Here is a 25356-nt window from a genome sequence, read left to right as displayed (position 1 = left end):
CCTGTCTAACAGAACTTGTGGGCATGAAACACAGCGCCCCCAGAAAAGGGACGTCAGTACGGACAAAGTACTGAATACTTAAGGCATGAAAGTGCCATAAAGAGACATAAAAGTACATAGGATAAAATGAATGCAACCTGTATTTCTGAACTGCCTCTGTGGGCCAATGATATGCATAAATACTATGCATGCATGCATAGGGGTCATACATATATATGCGTATATAACACCTGTCAAGCCTCTATGAGCATCCCATCATATCATATCAGCCTCTGTAGGCATCATCATCATGTGACCAGCTGATCAGGTGGTAGTGCATATATAACGCCGTCACCTTCCCTAGCTACTAAGAATGGAATCATTATGAAGTAGCGTTATGTTTACGTTCCATTCATAAGGATCATTCCAAAAGAAGGAAGTTTAGCCTTGACATACCTTAAGTCATCAACAAATCCCACAATTAAACTGTCGGCTAGTATTCCAATCTCCTTGGTCACTACGGCACACCTAACAGTCAATAACACAACAACAACCTCATATAAGTCTATTTAATTCCACAAATTCAGGATCACTACTCACTTCAGGATTTATATCAAAACTGCCCAATATACGCTTTGTATACAACACTTATATACTTTCTTCTTCCAATTATACCGAGTGTAACATCCTCAATACAATCTCAACATCAACTATTTTTCTTGCAACAAGGTTTTAGCTAAAAAACACATTTACAACATGACTCAAGTTAGATTACATCTCAACATAAACTCAAATTCGTACTTGAACCTTCTCTCCAACTCCTTTCCTTCCAAACCTAACATATTCAACATATAAACTCATAAACCTAGAAATAAGATGGAATCTTACCTTAAGAACTCAAGAATCCTCCAATTTCAAGAGTGCTTCACGTGTCCTCCAAAACCATTACCAAGAGTAGAAACAAGCTTCCATGATCACTTTAGCACCTTTAAACACTTAATTTTCTCTTTTGATCCTTGAATTTTTCTTAGGAATTGATTAGTTAGTGTTGGAGAGGGTTTTCTAGAATGTTGGAGGTCAAGGAAAATGGAGAAAATGAAATAAAATGAAGGGTATATGAAACATATATATATATAAAAAAAAATGCTGCCGACTTAAAAATACGGCCAAAAAGTACGAACCGTATTTTTAAATGCGGTCCGTATTTCTTGGCCGTAATTCTCAGTATGAGAATTTGTCTTTCTTCCAAGGGAAATACGGTCCGTACTTGAAATCTTAATTTCTTATACAGGCCGAATTTTGCACCGTACTTCTCGGATTTGTAATATGTCAGTTGCATTGGAAAGAAAACTCTCTGAACTTGAATTTACATAGGTTATAAATTCCATAATTCCTCATATGCTAGAAGAAACACCTCCCTAAAGTTGGACCAAAAATCCTGTCCAGAATTCTGCCAAATTTTCTCAAAGTTTTGACAAACTTAATTTCTTCAATTAGCTTGATCCCGGAACCTTCCAATACCTACTAAACATGATGTGTCCTTGTTTCATATTTGGGTGTTATAGGTTATGGCTTGAGCCCATCTTTGTACTGTATGTATCCTGATGAAGTTATGTGAAAAAAAAAATTGTCTATGGATACTAACTATTCATGTCACGCCCCGAATCATGACCTAGGAGTAACACAACACTCAGTGCCTGACTGCATGTGATCGAGCTAATCACATGGCTGGCCGAATCAACATGGGACATATACTGATGCGTAATATAATATATAAACATGCTGAGCTGCTGAAATGTCTAGCAATCATAAATGCGGATTAAGTGAAATGTCTAGCAATCATAAATGCGGATTAAGTTTGAAGTGTAAAAACATATCTAACATGGCTACCACAAAAGCCTGCTAAACACTGATTGAATGTTGTTCTAGTCTATGAAGCCTCTAAAGAATAATGAAGTACTGACTGTTTACTGGGGCAAGGCCCCCGTCATACTTGACTATCCAAAATACTGAAAGATTGTAAATAAGATAAAGCCTTAAGGAAGCTGGGGATCACCAAGCAACTGATACGAGAATCCTAGCAAGCAGATCTATCCTCCTGTAAATCAGTACCTGCATCTTGAAATGCAGGCCCCAGGCAGAAAGGGACATAAGTACATTTGAATTGTACTTGTATGTAAAACCAACTGAAAGAAATAATATATGTGGGGTGCTCAGGGAAAGGGCAACCCAAAACAATAAACATGAAACATACTGAACTAAAACTGAAACATACAGATAGTTGAACTGAATAAGAGAAGTATAATCATAAATACTCCCTGTTCTGAATATGGAATCACCTATTTTAACTGAGTTAATAATCTGTGGCCTCAATCCCAATATAAGTGCACAAGTTTGTGGCCTCGGGCCCAAGTATACGTATATATAAACTGTGGCCTCAGGCCCAAATACATGGGTTCAACATTCAACAATTTATATTAAGGAAATGAGGATTATACTGTAATCCATAACTCTGGAATACTGAATATTAATATGCTAAGACATGTATTCATGAACTGATTATGGAGTTTAAAGAACTAACTGTCCATAAGAATACTCAGTTTTCATGACTGAGACTCATGGGATATCAAACACGAGTCTATTCTGATTATGTACTGAGTTCACGACATGCGGAATGACAATCATGAACGGATTGAGAAATTATATCATTTAAAGGATAGAAGTTCTTAGGCTTTCCCTAAAACTAAGGTTTAACTCTATTTCTGAGGCAATTCATAATAGTCTTGAAAGAATGGGGCATGGGGAGAATCATTAACATTCTCACACGTAGAGAGTTATCTTTACATACCTCAATTCAGGCCTTTAAGCATACTACAATGTTCGTCACCCCTTTTGACTTTAATCTATAGCAATATATGTCGAAGGGAATCATCATTAGTAATAATACTCATGTTTTGATCATCTGGGCATTTTATCAAACACTTGGTGGGCATGAAGCTCCACAACTCTTATCAATAGGTATTTCAACACCCAACAACCCATTTTGTTGCTCCTAGATGATTCTACAATCTCATATTGTTGTAATGAATGTCATTCTTCATCACCCATAAGATAAACAACACCCTCATTCAATAATCAACAATCCACAATAAAAACCTATAATCGTTCATGCTTTTCTATCAAACACATCAACTCATGTCTCATGAGCTTATATTCTATAATCATTAATACAAAGTTATAATTGATTGAAGTAGGAAAGTCTTACCTTTTTGATGTTCAAGTCATTTGAATTCGGATTCTAGGGCTCTCTTGTCCAAGACTAAGATTCGATTGATAATCTATGGAATAGATGAGGTTTCTAGTGTTAATCTTTATTAGATTGAGGTAATAATCATAGGAATTGATCAAGAACTTACCTTTGATGTTTTGGGGAAGCGTTAGGGTTGTTTTCTCTCAAAAAGTTGTCCAAAACAAAGTGGTGAAGGATTTTGACGAGTTACAAGCTTATATAGTTCGGAACCAAAAAACCAGGGTCGTGCTATGGACGTGCATCACGTGCTCATCACGAGTCAGTGCCCGTGCACTGGTTGTGCATTGTGGGCCCATCGTACAAGGAAGAAGAGATTCAGAGATAGGTATTTTGTGTGCCACAAGTGCGATGCACTGGTGTCCCGGCCCGACGGCCGACTACGTTTAGTAAATTGGGCATAACTCCTAGCACAAAGCTCCGTTTGAACTCCACCATTTATGATTGGAAAGGTATTTTAAAGATCTACAACTTTCTTATTTTAAGTTTTGAATATATTTTCAAATAACTATTTCCACCCAAACTCATTCCGATAGGACTTCACATGTCTAATGTCACATTAATACCCATTTAACACAGTCACACCTTATCCGGATTTACGGAGTGATACAATTCAATGGTAAATAACTTTTAGGGTGTTTACATCAAATCAATTGTACTTACCATAGTTAAGTAATTTAATAAAATAATAATATATATTAATTAACCATGGTTAAGTGATAAAAATGAATATGCAAACACATCTCATTCATCTATCGGTTTGAATGTCACCCAATCACAATATTTTGTTACCTCCTAACCTAGTATTATTTTTCAACTTCAATTCTAGGATTGTTCAACAAAGAATATTTAAAGAAACATATACGGCTAAAAGGGAGAGCCAAACGTCCAGTCGTATGAATTCTCAGCTTTCTTATATTTTAATTATGAGAGAAAATTGATTTTATGGCCCTTTACAAATGTTATCTTAATTATGTTGTCGTTTACATAGAATCGACGAATCGGTATTACATAATTTAAGATTGGCAGATAAGCACATTAAATATTGACCGAATACATTGACAATTTCTTTAAGTTGTCAGTAAATCTCATCTAGAATTCGAATTATAGCATATTCCAATTTAGCACTTTTGACACATGAAAGAATGTTCCTATTAGACATTTATGGCTCATAATTTGGAAAAGTTTCTATGTATGATCACAAGGGTCCATTATATATGTAAATACTCGTTTGGTCGTTTAGGCATTTTTACCCTTTTACCCCGTTGACCCCTCCCCTAGCTCCATTAGAGTCTATTGAACTGCGAGGATGGGTGGCATAGTTCTCAAGGTAGTCGGGTGATTTTTGGCAGAATTTGAGGAATTTAGAAACTTTTAAGTTGAATAAGTGAAAAAGTGTTGACCAATAGTTGACTTTTGGGTAAACGAGTCTTTTTCGGAATTTCGTCGGTTCCATGAGATCCGGAGGGTCAATTATAACTTAGTAGGATGGTTGGTTCGGTTCCCGAGGCACTTAGGAGCGTTTTGGTCTTTTGATTGGAAACTTTATTTCTTGGCGTTTGGGGGTTAACCGGGTCAAGATGACCTGTTTTGGGAATTATGAGGCCACGGATGAGTTCATAGCTTGTTTTTATAGTGGGTTGCATGTTTGGTTTGTATATGGGAGGTTTTGGATGAGTTTCGGATTTCACATTGAACTTGGTGAAAAATCAGATTTTGTTAATTTCTGGCGTGCCGCATCTGCGAACATGGGGCCGTAGCTGCCGGCCCGCCTCTGCGAGGTTTCGTCAGCATGTGCGAAGAAGGGGGAATTTTGGGAAGGCCATCTGCAGAATCCTCCCCGCATCTACAAACATTTCCCCGCATATGCAAGGCCGCACCTGCAAGGAATGATTTGAAGGTGCGGAAATTGCTAAAGAATCATTAAATTTCCCCAATTCGAGTTATTTCATTTCATTCACAAATTTGAGACCTAGAGAGCTTGGTGGAGCGATTTTGTGGAGGATCTTGAGATTTATCTTTGGCATAAGCTTCCTACACTTATCTTATGCTTATATCATCATTAAATTAAGGAATCTATGGTAGGTATCATGTTCTAAGTTAGGGTTTTTGGGCTATGAACCCAAAATAATTTTATGAACCATCTTCTATCTAAATTGAGTTTTGTTGGGAAATCTCTTAGATTCTAATCATGTAAATCATTGGGTAACTATTCCTAAGCTTGAATCTTTCTTTTACTCAAGAATTTCGTTATGGAAAATGAGGGGTTTTGGTGGAATAGTGAAATTAGTGCTAATTTGAGGCTAGTTTGTGATGAAACTTGGCATTTGGACTCCCTAGACTTTGGGTAACCTGGCCAATTTTTCAATAAATTTATGATTTTTCCCTTGTGGGCTCGGGATCACATTTAAAGGTCATTTTTTATTTCGACTGGTATTGTGGCATGATGGGTAGCTTCGTAATCTAATGTAGATTAACTAATAGTTAGACTTTGATCGTTCGAAAGCTATTCGGAAAGGGAAGGCTCTAGCGGATTAGTTCGTGGCACTTGTTCGGCCTTAGAGGTAGGTTACTGCTTACCTATGTCTAGACTTCGATTTGCGAATCGTATATTTATAGTAGTTATTGACGGGGAAAGCATGATAGGCCTTCGGGCATGGTGTGGATCGAGTTGTATTCTGATAAGGTTGATATCATCAACTGTTATGTGAGTTTGTCGTCATATTTGTGATATTCATGTACTTGATGTGGTTGTCTCGGTCTCTTAATATCTCATTTATCTTATGAAACGAGGAAGAATAATATGGATGAACTTATGTTTGAATTGTATTTCATGGAAATTCCTTATGGATCCTACAATATGTGATATTGATGAGGTTGATTCATACATGGCATGCATTCCATATTTCATGTGTTATTAATTTGATATGATTGCTATTGAAATGATGATAAGTGAGAGAGTAGAGCCTCCGAGGTCTTTGCTGGAAAGCATAAAAGAGAGAGAGTGTGCTCGTGATCCGAGGTCATTTTCGGAGCAAGAGAGTGCCTGTAATCCGAGGTTGTTACCGGAGCGGACGAGAGTGCTCGTGATCTGAGGTATATATTCTGGATCGAGAGTGGTACATGCTTTGTGGGTCCCCCATGAGTCATGGTTATGAGACATTGTTCTTAGCATGTGTGTACGATACGGAGAGGAGGCCCGAGGGGCATTGCATAGCATTTGCATAACACGACATTACATTGCATTGCATTTCATTTGTCTAGCTCTTTATATCATTGCGTAGCATACCCACTCATTGAATTCTTGATTGGCGATTCACTTGAGATGTTGCCTGCTTATAAAGTGTACTTTGTATCTTGACGGACTTATGGATTAGAGACTTTCACCTAGGCTTATGACCTTAGATGAGCAAGTTTATTTGTGGTTTCTAGTACTTTGAGATTTTATTTGAAACATGATTTCGTGACTGTAACTGATTGCTTATCTTCTCTACTTGTTGATTTATGTCTATTTATATGCGTGAACTAATTATTGTCGGCCTGTGATACCTACGAGTACCTGTGTTTGTATTCATACTTCTCTTGCTGCACTTTTCTTTTGAGTGCAGAGTTCGTCATTGGTTTTACTTCCCAACCTCGCGAGTGATTCCGAGGCCTTCTTACTGGAGGTTCAGGGTGAGCCACTATCAGATCCTGCGGATCCGGATTTCCTTCCCTCTATATCTGTCTATTAACTCTCAGACAGTTATAACCTTGGTATTTTGAGACTTATATATGTTTAGTTTTTCATATATCATTATGTATTAGAGCTCTTGTCCAAGTCCAGACCGGGTTTTTGGATTTAGTTGTATTTACTTCCGAACTTATGTTATTCTGTTACCGTTATCACTTGTAGTGACAATATGTCGACAAGTTAATCACATATAATAAGACTTCTCCTTTAATTTACCATCAGCATTAGTTGCTGCATAAGGTTTTACGGCTTATTGAGGTTAATGCGTATAATTAGAGATAACATATTTAAGTGGTTAATTTATCTATGTATTGACTGTTTAACTGCATGAGTAAAAGCTTTTTCAAAATTTAAGTCTAGAATATCTACATTTTATCATATCTTCAGATGTTCAATCGAAACATGTGGTGGTTCAAATGTGTAAATCAAGTTTGTCGATATAAAAATCGATATATTTTGCCTTGAATACTTGTAGGGGTCATAATCAAATTATAACTGATTATCATTGCATAGTTTTATAGTCATAGGTTGCATGTTTTGATTTGTCCATGTGTTAAAGCATTCTGTAAGAAGGGGGCTTCCACAAATTATTGATGTTCTTTATTCACATGTTATTAAAAAAGAAAAAAGAAAAAAAAAGAGGTCATTATTCCTCATGAGTATTCATTGATTCATCGGTTCTGCATGCTATTTCGTTTCTCAACGAAAAATCGACTAGAAAGCAACAAGATTTGACGTGTAATAAGCCAACCCCATTCCAATCTAGAGACATAATCATTAATTAGGTATGGCCTATCATTATTTATAAACTTACTAAAATTTTAAGATAAGTAGTACGCATTGAGGATAAAACACGAGATAATTGCTTGAAATGTTCTGGTTATGCCTTGTATCAAACTATAAATGCACCGGCTCATAGGTCTGAAATTATAAATAAATCAAGGTGCTAAAAGGGATTGAGTTAAACTAAAAAATCACATGAACGAGAGTTGTCTTGAAAGACCTATAATTCCTTAGATCAATGTAGACGTAGATAAAAATAGGATGCAATAGAAGAAAAAAATTCATATATAAGTGAGGAGGAGGAATCTTGGTATAGAATTTCTAATATTTCTATCATTATTACTATTATTTACATATACAATCAAACCTCTCTATAATGACAGCGTTTGTCCGAAAATTTCATTCCTGCTATAGTGAGGTGCTGTTATGTATCTATATTCTCATTTGATGTTTAGATTTCACTTAGCTGTTATAAAGAAAAATGCGCAAATAATTATTTTTTTGTATTTTTTATACTCCATCCGTTTCAATTTATGTAAATCTTTTCGGAATACGAGGGCCAAACTTTATAACTTTGAATACAAATTTTGACATTGATTGTTCAAGTTTGTAAAAATAAAATTTATATATTTATAAACTACACAAAACGTACTTTAAGTCATGAAAATTTGTAATTCACTTAATTTAGAAACAATGTAATAAAAATATGGTCAAAGAACCACCTCGTAGACTCATCAAATAGTAACAGGTTCACATAATTTGAAACAAAGGGAGTATTAAATATAAACGAAAACAATACACTTGTTAATTTTAAAATCTCAATTGATTTTCATATCTCATTAATTAAAAATTGAAAAGATTAATAATTATTAATAAATCCATAACTAGTTGTACCATACCGATAAAGAAATAAAATCTAAAGAACACATCCATTTAAAATTAATTGAGAATTTAAATATTTCAAGTTTGATGTATGAATTCTACAATTATAGGTTGTTTTGTAAATTCTAGTCTCTTAGTGATAATATAACGCTTGAATTGATGAAGAATTTTGTTCAAACTTTCAGCAAAAGGAAATTCAATAGCTTTCCCTTGAAAGTTGTCTAAGAGCTTAACAACTGACTCTTCTATCTTACCCTAAGTAGCAGTTGACTCTTAACAATAGCTTCTTATTTTTATGCATAATATATTTTTTACAAAATATTGTATTACACAATATTTTGAATTTGACTGTTATAGAGAGACAATTTTACAAAGAGTGTACCGCTATAATGAATGTCACTATTGTTATAGATAAAATGTTGTTATAGAGAAGTAATATATAACATGAAAAATAGGTTTCGGAAAAAATCATATTGTTATAGTGAAATGTTATTATAATGAATAGCAATTATAGAGAAATTTAATTTGACTGTATTTAACTTAGCTTTATTTGGTACGATGGTAACATGAATTGAGCCTCAACAACTAAGAAGAGTATATATAGCCGAGGAGACATGTTCGGTATTGAAGCATAATTATTATTTATTGTTGCGGAAAAGGGCCTAAAATACCCTCGAACTATTGAAAATTGAGCAAAAATACCCTTCATCCACCTTTCAGCCCCCAAATACCCTTATCATCCACCTATTGGGTCTAAACTACCCTTATCACCACCTATTGTGTCTAAAATACCCTTATCACTAACAGAATCTTTTCATTAAACACGTGTCATTTTTCTATTGGTTGGATTATAAAATTAATTAAACTAAATAACTTTTGCAATATTGACCAGATAGTGCCCCCCACCCCCCGACCCGACCTCCCCCCCCCCCGGTGAATTTTTTTTTTTTTTTGAAAAAAAAGTTGACATTTCTTTTTGCACCCCACCCCGCACCCTACCCCTCCCCCGCACCCCTACCCCCCCCCCCCCGACGCAAAAAAAATTAACATTTTTGAAAAAAAAAAATTTGACGTTTTTTTTGGGTTTTTTTAGCTGGGAGGGGAGGGGGGCGTAGGGTGCGGGGTTTGGGGGGTGGGGGGAGGGGGAGGGTGCGGGGTGGAAAAAAAAGTCAACTTTTTTTTTTCAGCTGGGATGGGGGGGGGGGAGGTGTAGGGTGCGGGGTGGGGTGCAAAAAAAATATTGTTACGCTTCTCAACTTCCTAGTAAAAAGCACAAGTACTGTGAAATGTTTTGATATATTAAAATGTCTAATGTAATTGAGTTACAAAAAAAAAAAATATCTCACCCTAAAAAACATGGTATATTTTCAACCAAAAATCTAAAAGGCACAAGTGTAGACTACAATATTTTTTTTGCACCTCACCCCGCGCCCTACACCTCCCCCGCACCCCCACCCCCCAAAAATCTAAAAGGCACAAGATGACTTTTTTTCCACCCCGCACCCTCCCCCTACGCCCCCCTCCCCTCCCAGCTAAAAAAACCCACAAAAAAACGTCAAAACTTTTTTTTTCAAAAATATTAATTTTTTTTGCGTCGGGGGGGGGGGGGGGGGTAGGGGTGCGGGGTGGGGTGCAAAAAAAAATGTCAACTTTTTTTTCAAAAAAAAAAAAAAAATTCACCGGGGGGGTGGGGGGTCGGGGGGGGGTAGGGGGTGGGGGGCACTTGGGTTATCTGGTCAATTAGTTTAATTAATTTTATAAGCCAACCAATAAAAAAATGCCACGTGTTTGACCAGAATATTCTGTTAGCAATAGGGGTATTTTAGACCCAATAGGTGGATGGTAAGGGTATTTGGGGGCTGAAAGGTGGATGGAGGGTATTTTTGCTCCATTTTCAATAGTTCAAGGGTATTTTAGGCCTTTTTCCGTTATTGTTGTTAGTATATTTTCTGAGGCAAATTTGGTTGAACTAATTAACGATTCGGTGGAAATAGGAATAATACCAAGTCTCACCAATTTACAATGTCACGTTGACAGGTTTCTTTTTCTCATTCCAAGATATTCAAAAGTCACAAAAACAACAACAACAACATGAAGAACGGATTGTTGTCAATAATCATTAAGAAGAGGACAAAGTACGTAAATAAAATGACAGCTCTTGAAGCAATTAATATTTTTAATTGGCTGCTTATCTTGATCTTCTTTTGATCTTGTACTACAAATACTCAAGTAGACAAACTTTGTGAAGATGATAAGACCAAGAAAATATGGGATGAACTTAGGAATCATCAATAAAAAGATAGCTGGATTTAAAATAAAAAAATAAAAAAAAGGGATTGTCATTTATCAGTTGATATAATATTCAATTTATATGAATATACGTCCATAATACCATCAAATATCATTTGCTCACAAATCATTCTCATCTTGTCTAGTATTAAACCAAGGTGAAAAATACACTTTGTAACTCCTTGGGGAGATTTATAGAATTGAATGACTTGCAAATTAAGGGTGTTTTTCATCCTTATTTAATTTAGAAAATATGAGATTGATTCGTGAGCAAATGATATGGGTAGGCATTATTAGGTAGAATAACCTGCCGCATTTTTAATTTCACTAAATTAATTTAATGGAGTACCTGTTTTATGGTTTAATCCTATTTTCAGGTTCGATTACTTCGGATTTGCGTTGTATAAAACTTGTTAAAGGATTGCGCTTCTTATATGGAATTTTTTTCATTTCTAAAATTGAATCTTAAACCTTTGATTGATAATAAAAGAATTTTATCTATCTCACTATACAATTATAGATGATAATTAATTTATACTATATCGTAAATTCATCTAGCAAATCCCTTCTTTATCTTTTCTCACAGTACATAAACTAATTAAAGATTCGGTTGAAATAGAAATAATACCAAGGGTGTGTTCGGTATGGAGGAAAATGTATTTCAAGGAAAATGTTTTCCTGGAAGATGTGTTCTTGGAAAATGAGTGAATTTCTACTTATTTTATCATGTTCGTTTGGGTAATAGAAAATAAGTGAATTTCTTACTTATTTTCTCATGTTCGTTTGGTTGGTAGAAAATATTTTTCGAAAAACACCCACCTAAGCCCCACCAACTCCACCCCATACCACACCAACCCCCACACCCCAAGTATTCAAAACTATTTAAAAAAAATAATTTTTTGGATGCGGTGGTGGGGTGTGTGGGGGGGGGGGGAAATAAAAAAAGAAACTTTTAAAACTTTTTAAGAAAAAAGAATTTTTCTGGTTGTGGGGGGGGGGGGGGGGGGGGAGGTGGAGGGAGGGGGCGGGGTTGGGGAGGGATGTGTTGCCGTAGAAAACCCAGAAGAGAAATTAAAAAAATAATGGGGGGGGGGGGGTGGACGGGAGGGGCGAGGTGAGCGGGGATGTGGTGGTGTAGAAAACCTAGAAGAAAATTTTAATTTTTTTTTGGGGTTGGTGGTGGTGGGGGGGGGGGGGCAGTGTGAGGGGTGGAGGTACGAGGTGGGGGGAGGGTGCGAGTGGGGTGGAGGGATGTGGGTGGTGTAGAAAATCCAAAAGAATTTTTTTTTGGGGGGGGGGGGGGGTGTTTTGGGTGTGGGGTGGGGGCGGTGGGAGGGGTTGGGTTGGGTAGGGGGTATGTGGTGCATGCAGAGGTGGATCCAGGATTTAAACTCTATGGGTTCAATCCTGCGATTCTTAGCATTAAACCCATTATAATTTTAAAGTTATAGGTTCATATCTACTATTTATAATAATATTAGTAGTTTTTTACACATAAATTTATGCTCCATGTCGGAAATTAGGGGTTCAAGAACCCCCATCTAAGATGCTAGATACGCCTCTGGGTGCATTGGTTGCGGGAGTGATTGAGGTTTGGTAGTTGGGGGTTGGGTGGTTGGTGATATGTCACTTGTGGACTTGTTTTCCTTTTTTGATTAGGGAAGTTATTTTCTTCATTTTTAAGGAGCTTGTTTCCCTAAGAAAAATATTTTTCAAAATTTTTAACTAAACGAACATGAGAAAATTAAAAAACATTACGAAATACAACCCCCCTCCTCTCCCACCCCAAGTCTCAACCAATTTGCAATGTCACGTTGATAGGCTTCTTTTTCTCATTTGAAGATACAAAAAAGTCAAAGAAAAACAAACATGAAAAACGGATTGTTATCAATAATCATTAAGAAGAGGACAAAGTGGTTTTGTACACAAAAAGATTAGTACATAAAATAAAATGACAGATCTTGAAGCAATTAATAATTTTTTAATTGGTTGCTTTTCTTGATCTTCTTTTGATCTCATCCAAATACTCAAACAGACAAACTTTCTGAAGGTGATAAAGACCAACAAAACATGGGATGAGTTAGGAATCATCAATAACCTCACCAACCAAATGAAAAAACAAAAAATACGGCATATTTATGCTTATTATGGTATTCTTCAGGTTGCTAATAGATTAACTGATCTCAAAGAACCATTCATATGTTGTTAAATTAAGAGCAAGCGTTCGCAAAAATATAGGTTGATATTTTTGAAGAAAAATATTGTCATTAATCATTTTTTTTTTATATAATTAATATTCAATATATATGTATATACATCCATAATACCGACCAATATCATTTGCTCACATATCAATCTCAAACTAAGGTGAAAAATGTAGTTTATAACTCCTAGGGTCAGATTTTAAATAATCGAATGACTTGCAAAGTGTATTTTTCACCCTTAATTTAATAGAAAATATGAGATTGATTCGTGAGCAAATGATGTCGGTAGGTATTATTAGGTAGAATTACCTGCCACATTTTTAATTCCACTAATTAATTTCATTTTTGTCTTATGGTTTAGTCTGATGAATTATCTATTTTAGGGTCTGATTAATTCAAATTTTTGCGGCGTAAGACCATTAAAAAATAAATGCTTCCTATTAAAAAAGTTCATTCCTACAATTGAATCTTAAAACCTCTTATTAAAATAGGAGATTCATACGTCACACCACGATCGATGATAATTAATCTCGTACTAAATTATAATCTGATCTGGCAAATTCCTTTTTTTATCTTTTCCCATAGTACAAAGACAAAATGTTACAGTGTATTTTAATGTTAATAAATGGTTGCAGCCGATTATTTGCAAAGCTTTTGATAAATATATGGATAACTTATTGAGAACCTCTATATATTATTGCTATCAAAAGCATCGTTTATCAACTTTCGTTATCATCAACCGCAAAACAAACAGAACTATATAAAAAATGACTTCTTTTTGCAAACAATAATTTTGTCTTCATAAAAAAAGATACGTGTACCATCGATATTTTCTTGACACTTCTTTATACAAACAAATATATAAAATATCTAAAAAAAGAGACGTGTATGATATTTTATTTTTGTTTTTATTCAAAATACTTCCTTTGTAATAGAAAGATTGTTTTAGTTTGACTTGATACAAATTTAAGAAATAAAGAAATTTTCTTAAAATATGTGATCCAAAATAAGCAGTAGATATTTGTGTGATTATAAATTATCTAATAAAATTAAATTATTTTTAAACATACATGTTTAATCTTTTTTAAGATAAACTAATAAAAAAACCGAAAAAAGCTTAAATATGTCATCGAACTATCGGAAATGACTCATTTATGCCATTCGTCAATAGTTTGGCTCATTTATGCCATCGAACTATCAGATATTGTTCATCCATGCCATTTTTCATTAACTCAGGTTTTACAATACCAGATATGACAATTTGCCTCCAATTAGAGGTCCATGTCGTTTAATTAAACCAGCACAGATTTGTGGGTTGATTTCAGTTTAATTTAGGATTTAATTTTTGCTGGTTTAATTAAACGACGTAGACCTCTAATTAGTGACCAAGTGTCATATCTGGTATTGTAAAACCGACTTTATTGAAAAATGGCATGGATGAGCCATTTCTGATAGCTTGATAGCATAAATGAGTCAAATTATTAACGAATAGCATAAATGAGTCATTTCTAATAGTTCGATAACATATTTAAGTTTTTTCCGTAAAAAAATTAAGACAATATTTTTTAAACAAATAATAATATGACCTTATTGTCTCTTTTTGTAGTTTGTGAAAGTGCCCTTTAACTTTATTCCTATTGATAAGACAGCCTACAGCTCAGCACCACGCAATTGCCATTTTTAAAACCTTCATCATCTCCAAATTTTAGCAGAACCCAAAAACCATAAATCAAAGTACAAAACTTTATACCCTTTTTAAATCTCTCCCAACAAAATTCACTATTTCCACCCAAAATTAAGCTAATCTTGAAATAAAAAATTCAATTTTTATCTTATTTTTGCACTTGTATTTGATATTCTTGATATGGGGTTTTGAAAAAGTTTCAATCTTGAACTAAAGTTTCAATTTTTCTCTGATTTTTTGTACTTGAATTTGAGATTCTTGAAATGGGGTTTTGAAAAAGTTTCAATCTTGAATTAAAATTTCAATTTTTCACCATAATCAAAGTTCAAATTTCACCCAAAATTGAAGTAATCTTGAAATTAAAAATCCAATCTTTATCTGATTTTTGGAGTTGACTTTGAGATTCTTGAAATGGGGTTTGAAAAAAATGACAAAGCAAGTTCATCCTCACATGTTTTACAAATTCCAAGAGAAGATACACCACTTTTAATTGAAAATCAGGAACACCTTTCCTCACCTTCAAAAACATTTGGTAATGTTTTTATAGCTATTGTTGGTGCTGGTGTTCTTGGTCTTCCATATACTTTTAAAAGAACAGGATGGATAATGGGTGCTTTAATGTTATTTACAGTTGCATTTCTAACTTATCATTGTATGATGCTTCTAGTACTTTCTAGAAGAAAAATTGAATCCAATAAAAAAACTTCCCAAATTGCATCTTTTGGTGATTTAGGATTTGCTGTTTGTGGAAATGTTGGTAGATCTGCTGTTGATGCTATGATTGTGCTTTCTCAAGCTGGTTTTTGTATCAGTTACATGATTTTCATAGCCAATACTTTATCATATTGTTTTAAAATATCCAAAATCTTGGTGATTTGGAGCTGTTTTCCATTTCAATTGGGGTTGAATTCAATTGCAACTCTTACACATTTAGCCCCTCTGAGTATTTTTGCTGATGTTGTTGAATTAGGTGCTATGGGGGTTGTGATGGTTGAAGATGTAATGATTTATGTAAAAAGTAGCCATGCTCTTGAAGCTTTTGGGGGGTTTAGTGTGTTCTTTTATGGTCTTGGTGTGGCTGTTTATGCATTTGAAGGTGTTGGAATGGTATTGCCTTTGGAAGCTGAGGCAAAAGATAAACAAAAATTTGGGAAAATCTTAGGTTTGTCAATGGCTTTGATATCCTTAATGTATGGTGCTTTTGGTGTGTTGGGATATTTTGCTTTTGGTGATGAGACAAAGGATATAATTACTACTAATCTTGGACAAGGATGGCTTAGTAGTTTGATTCAAATTGGTCTTTGCATAAATTTGTTTTTCACTTTTCCATTGATGATGAATCCAGTATATGAAGTAGTGGAAAGGAGATTTTGTGAAGGGAGGTATTGTGTTTGGCTAAGATGGATTGTGGTTTTGGTAGTGACATTTGTGGCATTGTTGGTTCCAAATTTTGCTGATTTCTTGTCATTGGTTGGGAGCAGTGTGTGCATAATTCTTGGCTTTGTGTTGCCTGCTTTGTTTCATCTGATTGTGTTTAAAGATGAGCTAAGATGGTATGGTTTGGCTTGTGATGGTGCAATTATTCTAATGGCTGCAGTTTTGTCACTGTATGGAACTTATTCTTCCGTGCTGGATATATTTGGACAAAAGGCTTAATTTGTAGGGGTCTGGGAGGGTGAGGTGTAGTCTGCCTTTTGCCTTTGTGGGGTAGAGATGTTGTTTCGGGTAGACCCTCGGCTCAAGAAGGCTTAAATTGTTAGGCTTAAATTGTGTGTTTTCCTTTTTTATGTACAATCTTAAGAGATGTTTATCATCATGCATTATGGTTCAGATTGGATTCAATTTACTCTTGAGGGTATTTATAATCCCTATCAAGGAGTAAGTTGTCCATTTTTTTTCTTCTTCCTTCCTACCATTTGTAAATTTGCTTCCATCTGAGGCCATTGATAATAGGCTTGGTAGAACTATGGAGGTTGAGTGTAAGGGACATAATCATGTCCACTTAGTATTCATTGCAAATGGTCATAGCTTGCTAAAATGGCTATTTGGTTCTCTTCTTTGTACTATTTTAGAGAAAAGGACCAAAATCATCCATAATGTTTGGGTTTGGATCAAAATCATACATATTCTTTCACATGGTGCACTAATAGTACATTATGTTTGCATAAGTGGTGCACTTTTAGTCACAATCCCAAATAAATTTGATGGAAAAGAACAAAAATGCCCCTGAACTTTTAGAAAAGGTATAAAAATACCCTTTATTCATCTATTTTGCTAAAAATACCCCTCAATTCAACTTTTTGGCTCATTTATTCCCCTTGACTAACGGACAACACTATTTTAAAAAAAAAAAAAATTAAATTGCACATGACATTTTATTACTGAAAAATTGATTTATTCTTTTAAAAAGAAATCTGAAAAATCGTTATTTGTAGAATAAGGAAAAATAATTTTTCAACATCCATTTCTTTAAAAAAACAAATGTAGTAAGCCTTTTATATATATATATATATATATATATATATATATATATATATAAAACAGAATTGGATTTTCATTAAAACATGTGGAATTTTTTTAAGTTTGGAAAAAAAAAATTATCGGGTGGAAACCCCATTTTTGTTTTTTAGAAAATTCAATTTTTAAATCTGAAAACCTGATTGTTTTTTTAAGTAAAATGTGCAAAACTAATACTCCATAATTTTCTTCTAGATTTAAAAAAAGATAGTTTTCTGGTTTTTTTTTTAAACACGGTTTTTCCATAAAAAATTTAATTTTTTCAGATTTTTATAAAAATCCAATTTTTCACATTTTGAAAAGAAAAAAAATTAGTGTTGTCCGTTAGTCAAGGTTTTACTCGTTAAAAAAAAGTTTTCCAAATTTAAAAAAATTCCAAGGTTTCAGATTTCTTTTTAAAAGAATAAATCAATTTTTCAGTAATAAAATGTCATGTGCAATTTTTTTTTTTTTTTTTTTTTAAAATAGTGTTGTCCGTTAGTCAAGGGGAATAAATGAGCCAAAAAGTTGAATTGAGGGGTAGTTTTAGCAAAATAGATGAATAAAGAGTATTTTTATACCTTTTCTAAAAGTTCAGGGGCATTTTTGTTCTTTTCCGTCAAATTTATTTGGGATTGTGACTAAAAGTGCACCACTTATGCAAACATAATGTACTATTAGTGCACCATGTGAAAGAATATGTATGATTTTGATCCAAACCCAAACATTATGGATGATTTTGGTCCTTTTCTCTACTATTTTATATGGCACCAATGTATTATAATGTGATCAAGTTTTTCTTAATGTTTTTATTTATTTTTAATGAAGTTCCTACTCTTAGAGACAGCCGATTCATACAATGGATACAAACTTGCTTGGGATTGAGGCATGCTATTCTATTTATTTTAATGAAGTTCTACCTCTTGGACAGTAAGGACTCATGTATGTGAACCTAACTTTCCTGACATTGATGTGTAGTTGCTGTCATGGATGTGTTTTTCCCTTCCATTAATGGAGCTGTGACTGTTGGAAAATGAGAAATTATATAGCTGATTCTGACTTGTCTAGGATCGAGACATAGTTATCGTCATTTGGGAGTCACTCTTGTTCACTCTAAAATAAGAATGGGTTTGTCGCTGCTACCATGTAAAGAAAACAGACTTAGAGCCTATTTGGATGGGCTTATGCTATAAGCTGTTTGCAGCTTATAAGCTAAAAAAAATAAGATCGGGGTAGTCTAACTTATTTTTTTTGGCTTATAAGCTGTTTTCAGCTTATAAGCTGTTTTAGATAAGTCAAGTCAAATGAGCTTAATTATTTTTTTGAGCTTATTTTAAGCACAAAATGACTTTAAGCTGGCCAGCCAAACACTCAAAAAAGCTGAAAACAGCAAGCAACTTATAAGCCAATTCAAACGGGCTCTTATAGTCTAACTTAACTCTAAAAGTCAGTCCATGAGTTGAGAATTGTCCAAGATTGTATAAGGAGATAAGAGTGCATTCCCTCTACCACAGTAGAGAACTTAGCATTTTCTTCTTGTTTTTCTTTATCCTCCCTAAGAAAAGGCACGGATCATAACATTGATGGTTTTGACTAAAATAGCATGTCATTATTTTTTTTTACTGTAGAAATGACATTCAGTCCCAATTTAATGGTGCTGTTTAAAATATAGCCACAATTTACAATGCAAAATTTAATCACTTTGCTGTGGTTTCTTCTGTTGCGCTTCTTCACTCTTCGCTATACCAAGACCTGGTTCTCCAAAGTTCAATCATCCTGCCAACCCTGTAATTCATCAATGGCTTTGAAACAGAAGTTGCCTAAGTATGAAGAGGAGGATTTACTAGTTCACTTCGTTCTATTGAAGGGGAACTGATTCATGTCACAAGTATCTCATTCCAGTAGGCGCTGATATGATGACTCTCAGTTACATGTATTTTAAGAAGTTGAACGTCTTATTCTTATGAGTGGCCTATGTGAATATAAGCCAGGAGCAAGAATTCAGGAAAGTCAAATTCAATATTGTAAGTGCAAGTCAACGTTCCTGATATGGAAGTGAAAGCGGAGTGAAAGCCCTAAGCGTGATCCAACACAATGCGAACTACATGGGTCAAGCCACTATTCAATTGTTTTAGTTTGAACTGTGGCAATTCAAACTTCAAGATAATGGCCTAAAGCTCATTTCATCAAAATCATTAAGTGGCTTCTTGTATTTTTTAGCAGTTTTCTCCTTCAACATCAAGCTTTTCATCAACCTCTATTTCCAAGCAAACTTGAGGTTCAATTTCTTTCTTCTTCTCTTTTCTACATTATTTCCTTTTTTTTTTTTTTTTTTTTTGTTCTTTTGCTTGCGAATTTTAGTAGTAGTTTCTTCGTTTCGATTGAGAAAGTTTGAGGGAAAGAAGAAACAAGATGAAGGGGGCAGAAGAATATCCAAGCAGAAGAAGCGGTAGAAGAGTTTTCCTATTTGGCTAAATAATGACAAATGCTGGACAGCTTTTAAATAACAGTCCTAAAAGTGGCTATTGGTATCCTTTGATTTACAAGGAGATGTACAGAACTATGATCTTTCAGTGCCATTGTTCAACAGTTTGACCTCGTTAAAAAAAAAATGGATTTGCAACCAATATTAGGGGGTGAAATCCTGAGGAACGCTACATACAGTTACCATCAAGATCTTTCAGTGAAATGCTCTGAAGAGATTGAATTATTGATTCAAGAAAATCATCATGCTTTACGATAGATTGATGGTGTATTGGTTTATAATCCTCTTAGACACACAAAAAAACAATGCTACTGCTTTACATATGTACATCAATAATAATGTTACAGTGAGATGAATGAAAGGAAGAGACATACATGAGTCTCCTTTGACAAAAAATGTTACACTTCTAATGCTACTGATGATGACCACTAACAGAAGTAAACTAGGAAATGGAAATCCATAACCTAACAAAATCCTGTCAAACCGAAAACTCATTGGTAAACGAGAAGGCAAGTCCTAGAACCTAGAAAACAAAAATAAGAACTGCTTAATTGGGAGGCATTAAAGTTTGATCCATGAAGTTTTTCTGAATCCACGGTAGAATATTGTACATCTGTGAATTGAGATATTCAAGAGTAATCTCCGCAAATACATAATTTTTTCACCATCTCATTCTGGCTTTGCTGAAGCAAATATAGGCAACATTATGTGGAAAATAAATATGCAAGCAGTTAAATATCAAGATAGACACGTTTATTCAAACTAAGGAATGGAAGAGGCCATATCTATAAAAAGAAGGAAACATGGAAAACACGAAGGAGAAACTACCTCAGACTAAAAGTTCCATCATGGTAGCCGCTCCTCTTGAAACTAAAAATGCGAAGACTGATTACATCGACTGACTGTTTAACGCAAGTCGGTGCCTTAAAAGCTTGGCACTTCCATGTAGATGACCTCTCAACAGGTAACGAAGAACTTTTGGAATTCATGTCCATTTTGGGGTTCACTTTATCCCTGAAACTGCAAATGCTGAGGGGTAATTTTTTCTGTTTTATCCTCCCCTTCTTTTTGCCAATGTTACAAATATCATCCAGAGATTCTCCAAATTTCTCCTTCAAGTTCATTGGTTATCCTTTACCATTTTCTTTTTTTGAGAAAGACAGCATTACAAGATAGAGATGATCCCCCATTTTCCATCATTCCGTGGTCGGCTTTATTGAATTTTGTGATGCTTAAGTCTACTCTAATTAGGTCTTCCTCCTGGCTAGGACAATTTGATTCCTTAATAGCAGCAATATCAATCCGAAGGTCGGTTTACTTCCCATGACCACTACTGAAAAAACAGGAATTAGCAACAGAAAAATTCCGTAGCTAAACAACAAAATCTGTCGCTAATCCTAATTAGCGACTGCAAAAAATTCTGTTAGCTACGAGCAATTTACTGATGGATTAGCCACGAAGTTCGTAGCTAATTCCGATTCTTTGTAGTGGATGTACTTCCATCCTGAAACTTAGCCTTTTCGGAAGGAGAAGCATTTTTAAGCCTCTTATGTTTGTGATTTCTACCGTCAGAAGTTGAGTTCTTTGAAATTCTTGGAGAGCTGTTTATTGACCTACGTAATGTCGGGGCTAAATCTTCATCCTTTCTACAATCCTTGGTTCCTTTACACTTATTATACAACATCTGAACAGGAACATGCTTCTTTATCTTATTCTTCGTCGTGTATTTGTCTCTACCAGTTACCTCATCGGAAACAGTAGCAACCAACTCCATAGCGCTCTTAGCAGCAGCCATGGCTTTTGCTGCTTTTTCAGCTTTCTCTTCAGCAACATCTCTTGCAGATTTTGCAAGCTCAACAGCTTTTAGAGCTTCCACTCTTGAGGCCTCGACAATCTCCTCAATGGAACGATTACAATCATCCGAGTGAAACTTCAATAAGTTATTAAGACGGATATCGAACTCAATAGGTGGGGATGGGGTACATGGATTAACATCAAAATTCTGATTTGTCAGTCCTGCTAGAAGCCGTTTTCGAGGAGGCAAAACCACATCTGAATCTAAGTGATCGATTTCACATGCATTCCCTTCCATATTTTTCTCTACGTCTACACATAAGCTGATTGCTTCAACAATCCTTAAACTACAAAAAAACAGTACAGATCACACCTTTAGCATGAAGTATATGACTAATAGTCTGTTTTGCCAAGCTTTCAAAAGTGTTTTTTTGACCGAAATATTTTTCGAAAAAAGTACTTTAGGAGGATAACAATTCATGTTTGGCTGATCAATTTGAAAAACACTTTTGTCAATATTAGAGCAGTAATTTGTGTTTGGCCAAGGTCCCAAAAGTGCTTCCATGTAAAAGATGTGATAATTACATTTTTGGACTGCTCAAAAACATAATAGCCAGCAAATGTACAGGTTCTGTATATTAGTTACAATAAATATACTATACACATAATATACATACTGGTGTATATATCTTGTATATTTGGCTAGCGAGCCATAATTAATTTCAGCCGATGCGCCAAAAATGAAAAAATCCACTTTTTTAGCTTTTGCTATTAATCAAAAGCACTCCCCACCCCACCCCCCCACCCCCCACCCCCCACCACCAAAAAAAATCTTGGTCAAACACCTCAACTTTATAAAACAATCACTTTTGGTTTCCCAAAAGGTTGGCCAAACACAAACAGGCTATAAAACAGCTCAATATAACATTTCTAGCTGTGATTTCCAAAAACCACATCAGATTTTACAGAATCTTGCCTTAGGACAACCTTAAATACAATCACTTAACAAGTTGAATCAAAATCAAACAGCACAAGTACAAATTCAATGCAAACCCATAAAAGAGGAAGAATAATAAAAACCAAACAGAACAAGAATCATTCACACTCAAGCCAGTGCACCAACTCTCAATATATATATATATATATATATATATATATATATATATATATATATATATATATATATATATATATATATATATATATATATATATATATATATATATATATATATATATATATATATATATATATACATACATCTTGATTTAAAGGGATTATGCAAAATCTAAATTATGCTTAGCTTGTTAAATGTGTCTCTGCATAAATTTGGATATATAAAAGGAAAGCAAAAATTGAATGCAGTGAGAATAACATAAGGAGAAAAATACCTGATTTTGTCATCTTAGGTAATAAAAGAAAGTTGAAATTAGGGTTTTCAGAGCAAAGGATGATAGGAACATATGAGGAAGAAAAATGGTGAGAGAGCAATGTTTGAAGATCATAATATGTTGAAAAAAAGTTCAATATATCTACACAAATAAGCGGGTATATTTATAGAAAATGACATACTTTACCATTTGTAAAATATACCCATAGATTTATTACAAAATCTATACAAATTAAATAATTTAAAAAGAAGTAAATAAAACACATTAAATAAACTATTTTTCTTATTTTATTCACTTTTTTTCTCTTCATTCAAAATTAAAAAATATTATTTCCTAATTTTCTCCAACTTTTGCTCTTTTATTTCATTCACTTTTCTCTCTCCATTCAAAATTAAGAGATATTGTTCCTTAATTTTCTCCAACTTTTACTCAAAAAGTCCATGCTAATCGGTAATTTTTATGTACAAAGTTCATACACCAGAAAACATATATGTAAAATTTTAGTATGCAATATGTATAACTGTATAAATTTGTAATAATTTTTATATATGAAACATGTATAAAAATCGTATGTGTATTTTGATTATCATAAAGTACATTTAAATTGTATAAAATATAATCAAAGTATGTATAAATTTTGAGAAAATATGTATAATAAATTTGTAATTGATACAAAACAGATTTCATACAAAGTTCATACACCAAAAAATAAATATGTATAAATTTTTGTATGCAACATGTATAACTGTATAAATTTATTATAATTTTTATGTATGAAATATGTGTAAAAGTTGTGTGTATATTTTATTATGATAAGTACATATAAATTGTATAAAATCTTATCAAAGTATGTATAGATTATAGAAAGTATACATGTATAATAAGTTTTGTGATTGATACAAATCAGATTCCATACACTAATTCATATCAAATTTATTCGCATTTCATACACATTGTACCGCTTATATCTAAGTGATATATAGCAAATTTCATACACATTTCGTACATATATTAGTTTTCAACATTTTTGAAAACTACATTTTATATAATATATAAAGATTTCAAACACACAATGATCACACATATCTCAAAACGATACAAATCAATTTTTATATAAAATTAATACACATGTCAATAATAAAAAAAAATACTTTGTAATATTAGTTTGAAAATTTATTTTAGGAGAGAAGATGATTTTTAGGTTTCAAAATGGTGTTTATCATAGAAGGAGAGAGAGAGGGAGAGAGAAATCTTTTTAAAATAGAAGAAATTGATTGGTAACTATCCTAAAATTAAGCCCATATTTAAAATCAGATTCTTTTCCTTAAAAAAAAAATCCTATAATCGTGGGATCCCATTAAATCAAAATTTGGTATACTATGTAATTTTATTGGTATGTTTTGTAAATAAGAAAAAGTATCCTTATGTTTTGTAATATAGAGTTTTAAGTAGTATTATTAGGTCATTTTCCCTTCATTATATGAAGTATTTAATTTTACTCTTTTTTTTTATCTGATGTCTGGCACCTGCATTAGAGCCCGGCTATTCCAGATTCGCGTCGCGTAGGGTGTTATGTCCACATCGTTGGGCATAGTGTGCTTATGCGGATTTAAATAGTATTGGGCTCTCCCACCTTAAGCTAGTTTTTGGGCTGTGAGTTAGGTCCAAAGTTGTTATGTAGGCCCATTCAATGAAATGTTCCCTATAGTTCTAGTGTATATTCAAAGCTCGAAACTGAGACCTTTGATTAAGAGAAGAATAGCCACATCCAGCACCACATTCTTTGGTGGTATTTAATTTAACTTTCGTTATATATTGACATCATTCATATCTTTATCATCAGTATTATTATTTGATTTTAACGAAACTCCAGCATGAATTAGATTAGTGTAAAAATATTTTAAGAAAATAATTGAAATTTAAGTTCGCTCTTAATTATAGTTAAGAGTTATCTTTCATTATACTATAAGTTGAAATTTCGTTAGAATTAAGGATAAAGAATAGTTTATTTGTTAGTAAAGAATAGTTTATTTCTTAAGGATAACGGTATGAATGGTTGAAAGTATAAATCTATAAGAGAAGATAATGTTGAAATATTTCATCTAGTAGAGAGGTACGTTTAGGAGTCGTTTAATTTTGAACAAGGAGTATTATAAAATTTATACTTATATTAGCTAATATCAATAACCAAACAATGGATAAACGTACTCCCAAACTTAATACCGAATTAACAAAACCACTCACTCTCATTTGTAAAATCATATTGCAAAATCATATACATTAAATCTCTTTTCACCTAATCCACATATTGTTCTTAACTAGGCAGTTC

General features: G+C 33.7%; 2 protein-coding genes across 2 annotated transcripts; one reads left to right on the top strand and one right to left on the bottom strand.

The window, feature by feature from the left end:
* Positions 1-14839: 14839 nt before the first annotated feature.
* On the top strand, positions 14840-16913 carry LOC132617176 (amino acid transporter AVT3B-like). The gene has a single exon (XM_060332121.1). The coding sequence runs from the start codon at positions 15273-15275 to the stop codon at positions 16515-16517; it is 1245 nt and encodes a 414-aa protein (XP_060188104.1). The 5' UTR covers positions 14840-15272; the 3' UTR covers positions 16518-16913.
* Positions 16914-20064: 3151 nt separating this feature from the next.
* On the bottom strand, positions 20065-23158 carry LOC132620156 (uncharacterized). The gene is made up of 5 exons (XM_060334856.1): positions 23028-23158; positions 21312-21983; positions 21161-21175; positions 20671-20970; positions 20065-20525 (listed from the first exon to the last, which is right to left on the bottom strand). Exons 2-5 carry the CDS (start codon positions 21932-21934, stop codon positions 20504-20506), a joined length of 960 nt encoding a protein of 319 aa, XP_060190839.1. The 5' UTR covers positions 21935-21983; positions 23028-23158; the 3' UTR covers positions 20065-20503.
* Between the last annotated feature and the right edge of the window lie 2198 nt (positions 23159-25356).

Source organism: Lycium barbarum, chromosome 11, assembly GCF_019175385.1.
Source record: "Lycium barbarum isolate Lr01 chromosome 11, ASM1917538v2, whole genome shotgun sequence".
Taxonomy (NCBI): Eukaryota; Viridiplantae; Streptophyta; class Magnoliopsida; order Solanales; family Solanaceae; genus Lycium; species Lycium barbarum.
The sequence above is the reverse complement of the archived record's forward strand: the minus strand, read 5'-3'. Positions and strand labels throughout refer to the sequence as shown.

Coding starts and splice junctions, on each gene's coding strand:
- LOC132617176 (XM_060332121.1), top strand. CDS start 15,273: ATGGGGTTTGAAAAAAATGACAAAGCAAGTTCATCCTCACATGTTTTA.
- LOC132620156 (XM_060334856.1), bottom strand. CDS start 21,934: ATGGAAGGGAATGCATGTGAAATCGATCACTTAGATTCAGATGTGGTT. Junction 20,526..20,670: donor GATGGAACTTTTAGTCTGAG/GTAGTTTCTCCT, acceptor TATTTGCTTCAG/CAAAGCCAGAATGAGATGGT.